General features: G+C 41.2%; 1 protein-coding gene across 8 annotated transcripts in view; it reads right to left on the reverse strand.

Annotated features, from left to right (window-relative positions):
- Positions 1-123: 123 nt before the first annotated feature.
- Positions 124-16,246, reverse strand: part of ocrl (OCRL inositol polyphosphate-5-phosphatase) — a 39,913-nt gene continuing 23,790 nt past the window's right edge. For 6 of the 8 annotated variants that reach the window (XM_052488455.1, XM_052488454.1, XM_052488456.1 and 3 more), the window contains exons 18-23: positions 12,074-12,097; positions 4,804-4,923; positions 4,478-4,562; positions 3,856-3,983; positions 3,538-3,649; positions 124-3,184 (exon numbers count right to left, since the gene is read on the reverse strand). In XM_052488455.1, coding sequence (XP_052344415.1) covers positions 3,060-3,184; positions 3,538-3,649; positions 3,856-3,983; positions 4,478-4,562; positions 4,804-4,923; positions 12,074-12,097 — 594 coding nt within the window. In that variant the 3' untranslated portion in view covers positions 124-3,059. Of the gene's footprint in view, positions 3,185-3,537; positions 3,650-3,855; positions 3,984-4,477; positions 4,563-4,803; positions 4,924-12,073; positions 12,098-13,973; positions 15,358-16,246 lie in introns of those variants that run through there. The other 2 variants (XM_035744685.2, XM_052488458.1) reach the window with 2 other exon arrangements.

Here is a 16,246-nt window from a genome sequence, read left to right on the forward strand (position 1 = left end):
CACCATATTGTTTATCTGATTCTTAGGATTTCCAAAAAAAGGGGGGGGGGGGCTGTAATTACTTAAGAGTATCATACGTGAACAATTGGGTATTTCGTAGGAAAAATGTTCAAACAATGGATGTTCTTTGTACATTATTTTATTTCCGTTAAATAAATTAAAAGTACCACACAAAATATACATTGAAAACAGTTGTGCAAGTCTTCCTTTGCATATGTAGCATTATTACTAGACAGACCATTACGAAACTTGAGGCATGAAGAGGAGCAGAGCGCATAAGCCAACACATGAATACACAGACAGGCGCCAGATGAAGAGAAATAAGGAAACATGAATGTGGATTTCTCTCCCAAATATGACTATTCAGGCCTGGCTATCTCTACTCAGCTTGGGTTGGCCTTATTTCTGATGTAAAAGCTTTGTGTTGTGAATGAGATGAAAAGACCAGATTTCCTGTTCCTCCTCTTTTGACTCCGAGACAACCGGAAGGACAAATCCATCCAGGGCCAGCCATGGTTCGGCCAAGCTAAGCAAAGCGCTTAAGTCTATGACAACTCTGAGGAACACTAAAAAGCATGCCTGGCCCATTTAGAAATATACTGTATGGGATGATTGCAGCGAGGCACAGAAATGTACACAAGGCCCACTCCACTCAAACTCATTTCAGGTACAGAGCGAACACTGACATAGAAACCGGTAAGTGCTTTGATTAACGAACTATCAGTGTTCTAGCTATAAGATTATGTAACATACTGAAACAAAGGCTTCCGTCTCAGAACGCATTTTCTGGTGTAGCAATGCCTGTTAAACAAGATGACGAAGTACAGGCTTTTCTGGCAAGAAGGTTGGTGTGTTAGCTATAATGTTATTTAACCCATTGAAACACTGTTTGAAATGTATTCATTAGCCTGGACCTGTAGTAGGCAAATCAATACTCGATGTCATACCTTAGCATGGATGACAACAATAGAGGCGTTGGCTACACCACATACAGTGTACGGAACCAGGCTAGTCTTGAAGTGTCTGTTGACTAAGCAACAGGCTTTTCTGGCATGATTAGTTGACTGGAGACTTACGCCAGGGCAACAGCTCCAGTGGAAACGGGCGTCATATACCAACCGTGTCACATAACCGGCCTGTAAAGTGCCGGCCAGGAGACATTTTGACATATAACTTCTAAAATGACTGGACAGTGTCAAACACAGAGAGGAAACACTGTTGAAATTGCACAGCATTGGAGTTCCCCATTTCATAACCATAACAAGATCCACGACAGCGTTCGGGGAAAAACATTTCCTTTGTGGCCCAGAAAAGAGAATCTGTCTGGAAAACAGTTTTCGTTTCTCAGGGTGTAATGAACAACTAAATCCTGTTCAACCTGCACTGTAAAAAATGCTTAGTGACTGAAAAAACTAACAGTGTTTCCGAAATGGCACCCTTATATAATGCAGTGCTTTGGATCAGAGCTCTGGTGGTGGAGCACTATAAAGGGAATAGGCGGCTATTTGGGACACACGGACAGCAAAACAGGACATTATATTGTCTCAATATACTGCGGGAGACAAAGTGACAAAAAATACCCTTGCATGAGCACACAAGCCCAAAACAATGACGCTCTAAATCGGCATGAAGGCAGATAGTGATGCTGAAGCAAAGAAAGAAAAAACTAAATGAGGACATGGCAGACATTAAAAACGACTGTACCACCTGCACATACATTTTGAAAACAAGAACACATAGTTTGCACCAGCATAGTAAGAGTTGACAAGCAGAGTCGAACATCGGGGACAATGGGGACTATTTACAACAGTTAAGACACCGATACCGTAGAGGTGTTTTCTCTCTGATGTTCTGTAGGACTGGTTTCTGGGAAAGCCTCCTCTTGAACTAAAAAAAATGCATGCTCAATAGAGAATGTTCATCTCTGGGTCTGAAAAACTGGCCCATAAAAATGGCAAATAAATGCAGGCATGATGACTGATCACTCTATTGTGAAGTTAGTGTTACGGGTTCAATGTACTCTCACTGATATTGAACGACACGTGTTTCAGAACGGCAGAAGCAAAAAGGTGGGTTTGAACAACCACAGGCAGTTAAACAATACGCAAAATGTGGTCTCTTAAAACAATTATGAAGGTGAAATAAACTAGAAGATGGTGAAAAAAAAGTCATGTAAGAAAAAAGAGAGAATAAATAACATTGGTTTAAAGGACAGCCCACTGATCGTTCTAACATCTCCCAATATCACAGAACCCAGACGGGACTTCTCCCCATTGTCATCGTTGTCTTGTAACAACGGAAAATCTTCCTTTTATCAGATTTTTCCAAACAAGAAAGGACTCACTCAGTCTCTCTGTGTTCACTAGAATTATTTTGTGCCCAATATCACTGTCTACTGATGGTTTTGAATAGTTCACCCCGAGAGTAGTATCCATCGGATAGCTGCAATTCAAATCTTCTGGACGACCACCTGTGTGGTCCATCTTTAGTGTCATGGACTAACGGATCATCATTATCTTAGTATCTATGGGTTCGTACGTACATACATACATAATACATTACACACATACATACACACATTGTATTTTCATTCAGAGTTCAGATCAGGTATAGGGAGTCATTTTGGCATGGAACATGTTATATGAAGGGGTCTTGGGGGTTGCCTGGGGGGGGTGAATCCATAGACAGGGCATTCAGGTCTCCTGGTACAGCAAAAAGTGCAGAGAGGCATCAGTCAGTTCACTGTCACTCCAACACCTAATCTGCAGCTACACTATGAGCAGAGGTGAAAACTATGGTGATGGTTGTGAGTGACTGAAGCACAGAACTACAAAGGCTGGGGCAATTGGTAAGAGCCTGTGATAAAAGAGAGGGTCCCATATAACTACACTGTTTGTTCTTCCACCACAGGATCCAACACACTTCCCCTAAGGGCCAGGGGAGTCACACCATGGTCCCCACACACACGCCTTGTGTGCACCAAAACTCCACTCTTATAACAGTTATCAAAAGGTCCAGCCTGGAGGATGTCTGAGCCCTAACCCCTGACTCTTAACCCCTCACTCGTCGTCCCCGCCCGTGAGGAAGCCCAGCATGAAGATGACGGCTCTCTGTCGGTCCTGCGGGGTCTGTCGGCCCAGCATTTTGGGCGGGGGCCGGATGAGCAAGCTGGCAAAGAGGGTAGCTGGCATGGGGCACAGTGGAGGAGAGAGAGGTAGAGGAAGATGTTAGAAACAGGAGTTTGGATCCGTTTCCTTTCAATTCAGTGAATTCCAGTTCCTGAATATTTCTTTTCAATTCTAAACTTGAGAATTTTATTTCCAGAATTGAAGTGGTATTGACCCTGAATTTGGGTTGTGTTCAGTAGAGAGGATACATGTTGAAATGGAGTCAAGTGGGGACAAACTATTCTACCTGAACATGTCCAATAAGAACACTGATATTTGCATTCTGTTGTTAAATGTTTTCCTACATTGTACCCTAGTGAACTCAACCTCAGAAAGCGATTGTGAGAGAATGTGGCCATGGGGAACTGACCTATGAGGTTGGCAGTGAGGTTGTTGTTGTGGGCGTATTTCAGCAGCTCCTTGAGGAAGGCCATCAGGTAGCGGAACACGTTGCGGTGAGCCCGGGGCAGCTGGGAGATCAACTGTCAAAACAGCCCAGAGAAAAGACAAATGAGAACCCCAACCAGACCCTTCTAGAACATCGATGACAAACTATGTCTCATGGTGTGCAATGACCATATGAGCTTTTAACGATTCAATAGAAGTCAATGACTCCTACTTGTATCCATTACGATTCATATGGTATCAAACACATACATTTTTCTGTGGAAATATGTACACAATGCACCTGTTTGCAGAGGCGGCTGTCGTGGGAGCAGTCCAGGCTGCGCTGGTAGAGCTCGTAACACACCACTGGCTCAGGCAGAGCTTCCAGAAATATCAGCAGGGCCTCGGCCACAGAGTGGTTACAACCAGCTGACACACACACAGTCGGGGAATAACACACAGATTTGGGGCCCGAGGGTCAGTGTGCGTGTTTGAACCACATTGCTGTGCAGAATCACCCTCGAAATGGTTACCCATTATGTGATGAAGAATAGCAATCTTGTGCCTCTCTTTGCTCAAACTGATCCTCTCAAACACACTGGTTGTGTGTGTGTGTGTGTGCGCACGTATGGGCAGGAACACTGATGATAGGGAGAATTGCACACCATAAAAAACCCAAAAACCACACACATAATTTTTCATTCACATGGCAAATCTACGTAGCATATGTCATGAATGTAGCATCTCCTAATACTACCACCCCATGCACATTGGCAGCAGTCTGTGTATAGCAGCTGCTTTATCACAGTGACCCATATAGCTGTGTGGCATCTCAGTCACAGTCTCCCGTTACAGGGCTGGGCCTACTAGTGGATCTGGGCCAAAGGGTTTGGAATGACTTGGGACATATGAGCAAAGGATACGGATGGAGTCAGGAATGCTGGTGTCCAGGCAATCAATGATACTCTGCAGCTCCTCCTGCAGGCCCGGAGTCTGGAACAGGTCCTCCTGGAATAATGGTAAGGAGTTTACTGCCATTTTGTTTTTCCTTGGAATAAGGGTAGGTTAGAAGACAATTTAGAGGCTGAGACGCTAAGTCTAGAATAGTGCTTGGAAAGGTTAGCCTGGAATACAAAAACAAAATGTTGTGCTGTTTCGCTCCATCCAAACAGAATCATTGACGTGACAATAGTGAAATGGAGTGATATTCCGTTTGGATTCCAGACGGAATCCCTTACTATCCTCTCACCTGTTGGCAGGACTTGGTAAAGAGGTGGTTCACCAGCAGCCACACCTCCTTGGGGATTTTTAAAGGCTTGTCCTCCGTACCAGCACTGTCCACCATAAGGAAGCTCATCTTAGACTTCTCCTGAAGTAACACACACAACCACAAGATGTCAGAAACATAGATAATATACTGAGAGCCCCCCCGCTAGATGTCAGAAACATATATACTATACTGAGAGAACACCATAAGATGTCAGAAACCTATATACTATACTGAGAGAACACCATAAGATGTCAGAAACATATATACTATACTGAGAGAACACCACAAGAAGTCAGAAACATATATACTATACTGAGAGAACACCATAAGATGTCAGAAACCTATATACTATACTGAGAGAACACCATAAGATGTCAGAAACATATAGTATACTGAGAGAACACCGTCAGAAACATACATAATATACTGAGAGCCCCCCGCTAGATGTCAGAAACATATATACTATACTGAGAGAACACCATAAGATGTCAGAAACCTATATACTATACTGAGAGAACACCATAAGATGTCAGAAACATATATACTATACTGAGTGAACACCACAAGAAGTCAGAAACATATATACTATACTGAGAGAACACCATAAGATGTCAGAAACATATATACTATACTGAGAGAACATCACAAGATGTCAGAAACATAGATAATATACTGAGAACACCATAAGATGTCAGAAACATAGATACTATACTGAGAGAACATCACAAGATGTCAGAAACATAGATATTATACTGAGAGAACACCATAAGATGTCAGAAACATAGATAATATACTGAGAGAACACCATAGGTTGTCAGAAACATATATACTATACTGAGAGAACACCATAAGATGTCAGAAACATAGATACTATACTGAGAGAACATCACAAGATGTCAGAAACATAGATATTATACTGAGAGAACACCATAAGATGTCAGAAACATAGATAATATACTGAGAGAACACCATAGGTTGTCAGAAACATAGATAATATACTGAGAACACCACAAGATGTCAGAAACATAAATACTAGACCGAGAGAACACACACAACCACAGCATGTCAATGGAATACTATACCATAAGGACAACACACACACTCACAGTATACTGAAGAAAATAGTTGGCATTTCAGCGCAACTTTCAGGCCAAAAAAGACTGGTCGTCAGAGCATAAGCATACCAGATTCTGACACAAAGTCTCTGTTAGTAATGTGACTGAGACCAGCTTTACCCGGTCGATTCATAAACTTATGAACTGCTTAATTCCCTAGGGAGGATTTGGTTAGATTCATCCTTAGACATTTTAAAAGTATCCCATTTATCAAAATGTTGATTCCATTCCAAAGATGATCCCACATGGCACATTGCCTGCCATTATAGGTATAGGGAACATAGAGCGGATTAACGCAAGGGTTGGATGTCGGGTCGGCTTGTAGGAGAGCCATCTGACTGGAAGCGGATCACATTGTTTTGTGTCTAGCTGCAAATGGATCCCTGAGAACTAGGGAGAGTCGGGCCAAAAATAACCACTGGCAATGGGGGGGTCACACACACACGAATGGGACACAGTGATAGCCTACAGAGCCATATACAACATCAAGAGCTAGAGAGCCTCTCAAAGTGTTACTGTTAAACGTCTAGGAGTGCAGCTTCTACAAGAGATGTAGCCTAGGCTATGGTTAGATGACCAGAAAAAGGCTTTTACAGAACTCAAATACATCAGGCCCTGGATGTTGATTGGGGGGGTTCCACTGGTGCTACCAATTTTTTCAGTTGATGGCACCAGCAATTGATTTGGTCGCACCAATGTTTTTACCTGAACAGTGTCCCATAATGTACCTTCATTCCATAGAACCAGGCTAAAAGACGAGCCATCTTTTAAAGTAACATGCCATTGCAGGGCTTGACATTCTGGTCAGTGACAACTGAATGCTACTGACCTGACTGAAAAGAACACTGGCCTGGGAAAGCAGATGATGCTCACATTACTTAAATGTTATATTTCATTTGAGGGCTGAGCAAATACCCTATTTCTCGGGATACCCAGACTCCTTGCTCCATCCAAACGCTACGCCACACCACGGACGTTAGTTTCTTCACTGTAATTAGTCTGGATCGGAGTACCTCCCCAAGCCTTTACCGAATGCGAACACATTCGGGGCCATCTTATTGGTAGACACCGATGGGTTGGGCCAGAGACCAAACACACATGGGTAAACTGGCAGTTTGACAATTCCTCATTGGATCGGATACGAAGATTGGATAGGAGACGATCCAATTGCTGAATAATTTGTTTTGTACAAACACCCCTCGTCACCACAAACAACTTCAATAACGGCGCAATCTCAAAAGGGGTGTTTTTGTTAGAGATTTTTAAGTCACTCCACAGTTCAAGAGCCCTTTTTATATTTTGGTAAATTCTGTTTTATTGTTCTTGGTTTCTGGTTTTCACTATCAAAAAACTGGATGTTCTAAATTAACAAAAATGCTTAAACCACATCAGGAGACCAATTTTGAGGTCAGGAAACAAAAAAATAAATAATAACTTGTAAAAAATTGGAGGGATTATTAGGTGGCCATGATGGTATGAGGGCCATATTGGGAATTTAGCCAGGAAACCGGGGTTCACACCCCTACTCTTACGATAAGTGCCATGGGACCTTTAGTGACCACAGAGAGTCAGGACACCCATTTAAAGTCCCATCCAAAAGAGAGCACCCTACACAGGGTAATGTCCACAACCACTGCCCTGGGGCATTGGGATGTTATTTTAGACCAGAGGAAAGAGTGCCTCTTAATGACCTTCCAACACCACTTCCAGCAGCATCTGGTCTCCCACCTAGTGACCGACCAGGGCCAACCGTGCTTAGCTTCAAAAGAAAGCCAGACGTGGGAAGCAGGGCAGTATGCTGCTGGCCCACCATAACACGTTAACTAGCTAGCTAACTTAGCTGGTCCATTGTTGCCTATGCGAGGACGTTAGGCTAGCAAGCATTTTTAGCTAGGTAGCCTATGACAACAAAAACTAAAATCCATAAACCATAGAACATGAAAGAGGATGGCATTGGCGTTCAACTTGTCTACAAGTAGGGCGAGTTCAAAAAATGTTTTACTTGGGCATGCGCACACACACAAATAAACACAGAAATCAGTTCCATGGACAGCCACATTACATTTAGCAACATTGATTGGACTAAATAGTTTTTGATATCTTTAAGTTAGTTTTCACTGTATTAAAGCCTAGTTGATTTGATGATTTTTAAGTGTAAATGGTGCTGGAATAGCAGAGGCAGGGCTCCTGTTGTCTTTGTGCTAACCTGCAGTAACTCCATGGTTCTAAATCAGTAGTTGTTCAGTAACCTGTAGGAAACATTAACTTGCTGGACCATGCTGCAGGTCTGTTACATCTAATATTTGCTTTGTGGACTTCACCGGACAGATGTTGCTCTCCAGTTTTGTCATGAAACAAACGACTGTGTAGTTGAATTTATTCTACCTCTGTGCGACTTGTCTTTTTGTTGTCTCGGTCTTATTCTACTGTATATCACAGTGGCGTATGAATGAATGGGTTATAAAGCATGCAACGCAATTATCATAGGTTGTAATACAGCTTTTATTACCGTCTTGGCTTGACCAGTGATTGATCCCACGCACCACTACTGGTAGTTCCTGAGTTAATTAGCAACTAACATCCCATCATGCTTAGGGTCATGTATAAAAATGCCCAGTTGCACATTATTTTGCCTTCCATGGTTAGAAGAAGGATCTCAGTGACTTCGAAGAGGGGTCTCAAAAGGAGCATAGGGGGTTTAAAGGATATGTGTGTGTCTCTCAGTCACCAGATCCCAACTCAATTGAACACTTACGGGAGATTCTGGAGTGGCGACTGAGACATCGTTTTCCACCAATTATGGAATTTATTGTAGAATAATGGTGTTGAATCCCTCCAATAGGGTTCCAGACACTTGCATAATATATGCCAAGGCACATTGACGTTGTTCTGGTGGCTTGCAGTAGGGCCCAACGCCCTATTAAAACACTATGTTGGTGTTTCCTTTATTTTGGCAGTTACATATTTATGGTGCCATCTGTAGTGGGTTTAGCCATGCAGTGATTCAGTTTCACTGGCCGGTGAGCTGCTCAGATACGGAAGGTGAAGATGGGATTAACATCAGGCTTTATATGGGTGAAGTTGATGCTGCTTAACTGAGCACAGGCCCCCTCTGCTTCTCCCTAAACTCTCATTAGCCTTAATCATGTGTGTGAAGGCCTGTGCACTGTAGGGTGACCTGCTGTGAAATGAGCTTGGGTGTGCGGAAAAAGGACTGTATGTGTGTGTAGAGGGACGGTTGTGATGCGTGTGTACTGCGGTGGTACATGTGGTGTCACTTCTATGATCACACACGCACGCAAGTGTGAAAACCAGGCTCCTCTCTTGTAGGGCTGGGCGATATATCGAATACATTTGAATTCATCAAATTAATATGTTTTTGCACGATATTCTAAATGCCTGTATCGCTCCTTCTTTGCACCTTACCATTTACACTAGAGATCTAAATATAATGACAAGATGCTCATGACTCCAGCCTAACAATAGATGTTGTTGTCCCAAAGGCGGGAAGGCAGGCGACAAGCTTAGGTCCAAAATAAAACCATAGAAATGCATTGGACAGATTTTAACGAGAGCAAAACCTCTCGCTTCGCCTCTTCCTCTGTTCACACACACACAAGCCCCTGAACCTAACACCAACAAAGTTGAGAGATCACTTCTTCCTCTCTATTTGCATTTGAGGTTTGGTCCAACAGAATCGGTCATATGGACACCCAAACACATTGAACCATTTTACTGTAATAGTAGAAGTTAACCTGTCTCAACGACTCAGCTGTCTAGTCTTTTATAAAATGTCCAATAAGCATAAAATATAGCTATATTAGGAATTGACCACTTATTATCAATCGGAGAAATACGGTAGGTTACTTGATTTCAACATCTGAACAAAGTGAAGAGGCTGGCATGCTGTTCAAACAGTTGGAGACGCATAGAAGGTAGTCTTCATAACAATTAAACTGTTCTGCCGTGTTAGCTACAAAACATATCCAAGTTGGCCAAACTTGAAATATAAAGATTAGCTGGCTACTCACTAGCATGTGGGCTTGTGCTTGAGAGATTGCTGTGGAGACCTGTGTTCATTTTCTCTAATGCCTGCTACAATAAATTGGTCATTATTAGTGAATGTGTATTGTGAATGGTTCTGGTTAAATGTATAACGAGGGCATTTTCATAGACTTGAAAGCCATATCAAGAGACGTTGGCAAAAAAGCTGGATAAACTATTTAGAATAAATAATTACATTATCAGTGGGGCTTTAAGCCTAATTTCACACACCCTGAATTCATTAGATTATTGCTGACTGCTTGAAATGCAATGTATTTGACATTTAACTGTACAACAAAGCTTAGAGAAAATGTTTGTTTTTTTTAAACAAATTTAATAGAGATGTATTTGAAGAAAAAAAACAATATGATTTTTAGGACATATCGCCCTGCTCTACTCTCTGGTCTATCACTGCCTTAGGGTTATCAATCTCAACCAGTGCTTGCATAATTTGAAATATTTAAAGCATATTATATGCACATTTCATGACGGTCTTATGCGGAACACCAATATCTCAGATTGAAGACTAGTACAGCTAGTAGTACTGAGAGATTAGGTCTTTAGGTCAACTATATATATTTTTTTAAATAACTTTTTTTTTTTTGCGATTTCAAATATTTTTGTAGACATTAAATGCAATACGCATTATGTGGGTTGAATGCAGTAACAGAGAGTAAAAAGTCCCACGATGGTAGTGACTGCCCATTACTGCTTATCACTTATTAACCACAATTTATTCACATTACTTCAATCGAATATTTCAGTTGTGTATATTACATTAGTTTTTGGCCTAGTTGATGACTTTATTATTTCATTTCAGGTGATCATCTCTATAGAGCAGCTGCCTATGCTGTCTGACAAAACAGAATATTGGCCTGCTGGAAACTAAAACGCCCTACTATATATATATATATATCACACAGTTGGGGCTTGATCGGATTTCTCTCTAGAGAACCTGCACATGGCGATCACACAGCAAAAAAGGAATTCAAATAATTGAACCAACAACAGTCAATGAGTTGTTTTAAAAAACGGAAAAATATCACAATTCAACTAATTGCTCAGCACTTACAGCTAGTACTGCTATAGCAGAGACGGACATGCAACCAATGCGTCTAGAGCTGTAGTAAATTAAGCCTTTAGTATTGGATCCCAAAACAGAATATTTGATCATGGTCCTGTCTGAACCAATGTCCTTCCCTAATTCAGAACATGAGGTACTGTATATTTGGTTAATCTAAAGGTGTTTTTATGTCAAATCTGGAAAGCAACATTACTAGACTAGAACCTGGGTTGCCTATTCCGCTGACCAACAGCGGGGCAACAGACTAGCCTTATCCCCTGACTACACAGCTCGCGTCGCATGAGCGAGTGTTGCAAAATAAATGTAGAAATCTGTTATTCAATTATTGCACCCACACTGCTTGTGTCTGCGTTGCCAAGGGCTAAAATAGAAGTGAGTTCTATTTCTGACGCAGATCGTCCTGCCTCTCCCATCTCCTCATTGGTTTATAGAAGCAGGTACCCACGCGCCATCTCCTCATTGGTTATACCCAAGTGGGTGATTGAAAGACTAACTGTGTTGTCGGTCGTCGTAGTAAAACTATGAAAGTTTACCAATCACCATATAAGTTCAAAGATGAAAAAGCTTGGAAGGAGGAGAGATGACTAGAAACGATTCAGTTGACCATTTTATGTGTGGATTAATTGTCAGAGTAGAAGACCTTGTGCATTTCAGGTAAAATAACAACTCAATGTTTATATCCCAGGACAAATTAGCTAGCAACAGCAAGCTAGCTAAATAGGAAAAATTTGCTAGCAAGTGCAAGCTAAAACTGCCAGAAATGTTTAATGCTTTTCGACCTGTCCAAAAATTAATGCAATTGGTTCAGAGTTTGTTTTGATATTTTAACCTGCGTGTCGTGATCGCGTTTGGTGTAGGGGGACAAAATACATGTATGCACCATGGCGCACAAAACACCGTTTGGGTTCGGTGTTACAGTGGACAGTCCCATAGTGGGACACCATAGAAATAGAAGGATTCCAAACATTATATATTTCTATAAATGGGCACACCATGTTGACTTTACCTTTTCCATGTAGCTGTCCTCTCCCTGAGCACCCAGCAGCCACCAGCACAGCAGTGAAGAGTTGGAAAGGAATGATCAACGCAATGAGGAAAGAGAAATAGAGAACAGAGAAGATACTGTAGATAGGACATAAAGCGTAACCACAGAGGAGTAAGGGAGTAAGATAATGACATGCTGTTTGAAAGGTGCAATCTGTAGGTTACTTTGTTTTTTTAAAGTATTGTCCCAGGCCGGCAGGATTGGGGGAAAGGGTCTTTGTGAGTGTATCGAGCACTGATTGGCCTAAATTGAGTTTTGTTTTGTGTGTGTTTTTGTTTGTACATTGACTCCTTGAGCATTACAGGGGTTTAAGAAGTTACAGATTGCGCCTTTAAAAATGAATGATTTCACCCAAAAGTAATCCATGCAAAGAATGACAGTAGAAAAGTAACAGTGGAAGCAAGAGATCACTTGAAATGCAATGGATCATATAAACATAGCATACACATCTAACACTAGTGGCCAAGGTGGATATAGATATAAATGCATGGACAGGCTATCCCTAGACTTTTAGTCAATGATCCCAGCATTTCAGGAAAGCCCTTCTGACATTTGTACACACCATGTGCCACTTCCTTATTCCCTTGGAGATTCTAAACAATGGCACAGGTTGAAACATTCTCGCTGCACTCGACATACTATGGAGATTAGGGCTGTGGCGGTCACTAAATTTTGTCAGCCGGTGATGTCAAGCAAATAACTGTTGGTCTCATGGCAATTGACCGTTAATTAAAATAAACACGTGGAAGCCAGGAAAAGCTACATGCAGACCTTTGGAACATCTACAATTTAAAAGTCTAAAAAATCCATGTAATATAGCCTACACCTTCACAATAAATCCATTATATATTTTAGACAGGTCTAAAGAAGCATGATAAAAAGAAAATGCAGTCTATTTCAAAGGAACAGAATAGCATACTCTGAGTTGTCTTTATGTTAGGTCCTGATCTGGCTATGCCAAATGGATTTGGGCTACACTAGTTCATTTAGTAGACCACAATTGCTTAGAATTCCATGGCATTATTTTATATTATGAAGAATACAATTGAACAAAGCTGAATAAAATAGAAACGATTTGAGGGTGTGCGGCTATTCTGTATTGAGCGGTTAACAAAGAAATAGGTACTCCTATATGCTTAATTTAGAGTTATTTATGCAACTTTAGTTGTTCTACAAACGTTGGGCTATATGTTTTGATTTTTAATACATTGTAAGGCTGCATGATGCGACTCTAATGATGATTTGAAAAAAGTTGCTTGAAAGGCATGAACTCTGCTTAGTTTTTTTGTGCAGGCTGTACACACTTCATCAGTATCTCATTCACAATTTGACAAGCACTTGATAATGCCTTGAACTTCACGGCGGCCTCCCCTTTGTGTGGCCGTAATGTACCCTAAAAAATCCATGCCTTTTGCGGCCAGTGGCTGTTGTGCCCTTGACCCGGAGTGCTGTGTTGTGCCCTTCTCCCGGAGTCCTGTGCGCTCCGAAGCACCTCTTACTCACATGGCTCTCCATCACGTGATCGGATCTTTCTCACAGGCTACCAGTGAAGACGGACATCTGGGATGCAACTGCGCGCGTCCTTATCCAATTCCGAGGTGCATATAAAAGATATTGGAAGAATTGTCCCCATTGACTTTTCATCAGCAAACAAGATGTGTAGGCCTACCGAACAGCAAAAGCACTAGCTTATGTCAATCTACTATCCCCCATAGTACAATAGTCAACCTATTCTATTCTGTGCGAGAAATAAATATTCCAAAACAGTCTGGAACAGTTGTGGGATGCAATAGATCCCAAATTAATACAACCACTAATATCCAAAAACCTTTTTCTTGCCATTTTGGCTGACAAAATGGAGCAGAACATTTAGCTTAAAATGTTGATAAATTAGGCTATTTCTTCACATTATAAGCGCAGCAATGTGCACATTGCAGTAGGCTATAAGTGCAAATGTTTTATTAAACAGGAAAACACCATTATTAAAAGTGACCACAATTGTGATTATGCATGTAATGCTTTTATTATAAAATTATCTTCCCCAAACTTGAAACTCACGCGCTGCTTATGTATGCCAGTTAGGCTCTACACCCCTTGTAAAGTGGATTAATGTGCTTCATTTTAAGAAGTTATTTGGCGACTTTAGTTATGATTACAAACCTTAGCAAAACATAAACTATGGGCTAGGTTACATGAGGTGTCCGACTAAGATTAGAAAATGTTTTTATTTTTTAAAGGCATTGTTTCTTATGCTGGGCATCATTCACAGGTGATAATATATAATTCAGGCTAATATTGTCACCCATCAGACTATTCTTAATTGAATCTCGTCTTTACATTTACTAAATAATATGTGTGTGAAATTTGTTTTGATTTAGAATGGACCATTATCATGCACCTGTATTGAAATAGGGGCAGTGTGAAAAAATACATGCCATCTATTCACTTAAATAGCGAATGGAGGACGCTTTTCCTGTGGTTCATTTTCATGCCACCCAGGTAGGCTATACTCCTGTTGTAAAAGATAAGCAATGTGCTTAATATTATGAAAGTTGAGAAATAAATATAGTAAGCCTAGCCTATAGAAAGCTGATGGGATCCTCCTCTTTTTAGTAGAGACCATCACTGTTTTCTCGTGCAATTGCGAAGCCAATAGAAATGTTGCGCAACATGAGCTCTCATGTGGAATTTGACTGCCTTCATGACCGCTGGTGTGGCGGTAATACGGTCACCGCAACAGCCATAGTGGAGACTCTTTACAATCCCTTAAAGGAGTGGACAAACAGGCCTTCACGTGTCCCTGCCAGATATCACTTTCTGAACAGGCTTTTTGAACAAATAAAGGAGGGGCCAATGGAGGACGATCAAGAGCAAATCTATGTGCTCTTCAACACCAACCTTTGAGGCCTGCTGCAGTGTTGGCTGCTTTTCATGTCTTACCCGTTTGATGGTTTAGGGTTAGGGAAAACAACTTTAGCAGAATCTCTTTGCCAAAAGTGTCATGAAGAAAAAACAACTTCCTGCCTTCAGTTCCTTCAATGACTGAAGTACTGTATATTTAAAAAAATAAGCTGTTGCATTGTTGCATTGCTGTGTTGTCATCTTAGGTCTCTCTTTATGTAGTGCTGTGGTGTCTCTCTTCGTGATGTGTGTTTTTTTCAATCCAATCCCCAGTCCCCGCAGGAGGCCTTTTGACTTTTGGTAGGCCACCATTGTAAATAACAATTGGTTCTTAACTGACTTGGCTAGTTAAATAAAGGGAAAACAAAAATAACAATATTTAAAAATACACACAGTACCAGTCAAAAGTTTGGACACACCTACTCATTCAAGGGTTTTTCTTTATTTTTACTATTTTCTACATTGTACAATAATAGCGAGGACATCAAAACTATGAAATAACACATATGGAATCATGTAGTAACCAAAAAAGGGTCATAACATTTTAGATTCTTAAAAGTAGTCACCTTTGCACACTCTTGGCATTCTCTCAAACGTTTGAGGTTGTGAAAAGGTAGGACTGGTATACAGAAGACAGTCCTATTTGGTGAAAGACCAAGTCCATGTTATGGCAAGAAGAGCTCAAATAAGCAAAGAGAAACGACAGTCCATCATTACTTTAAGACATGAAGGGCAGTCAAGTCATTTTAAGTCATTTTGCCACAACTTTGGAAGTATGCTTGGGGTCATTGTCCATTTGGAAGACCCATTTGCGACCAAGCTTTAACTCCCTGACTGATGTCTTGAGATGTTGCTTCAATATATCCACATAATTTTCCTCCCCCGTGATCCCATCAATTTTGTGAAGTGCACCAGTTCCTCCTGCAGCAAAGCACCCCCACAACATGATGCTGCCACCCCCAAGCTTCACGGTTGGGATGGTGTTCTTCGGCTTGAAAGCCTCCCCCTTTTTCCTCAAAACTTAACGATGCCCATTACAGTTCTATTTTTGTTTCATCAGACCAGAGGATATTCCAAAAAGTACAATCTTTGTCCCCATGTGTAGTTGCAAACCAAAGTCTGGCTTTTTTAGAATTCAAGGCACACTTAACCAGCATGGCTACCACAGCACTCTGCAGCGATACGCCATCCCATCTGGTTTGTGCTTAGTGGGACTATTATTTGTTTTTCAAC

Source organism: Oncorhynchus keta, chromosome 30 (genome assembly GCF_023373465.1).
Source record: "Oncorhynchus keta strain PuntledgeMale-10-30-2019 chromosome 30, Oket_V2, whole genome shotgun sequence".
In the NCBI taxonomy this organism is placed as follows: domain Eukaryota; kingdom Metazoa; phylum Chordata; class Actinopteri; order Salmoniformes; family Salmonidae; genus Oncorhynchus; species Oncorhynchus keta.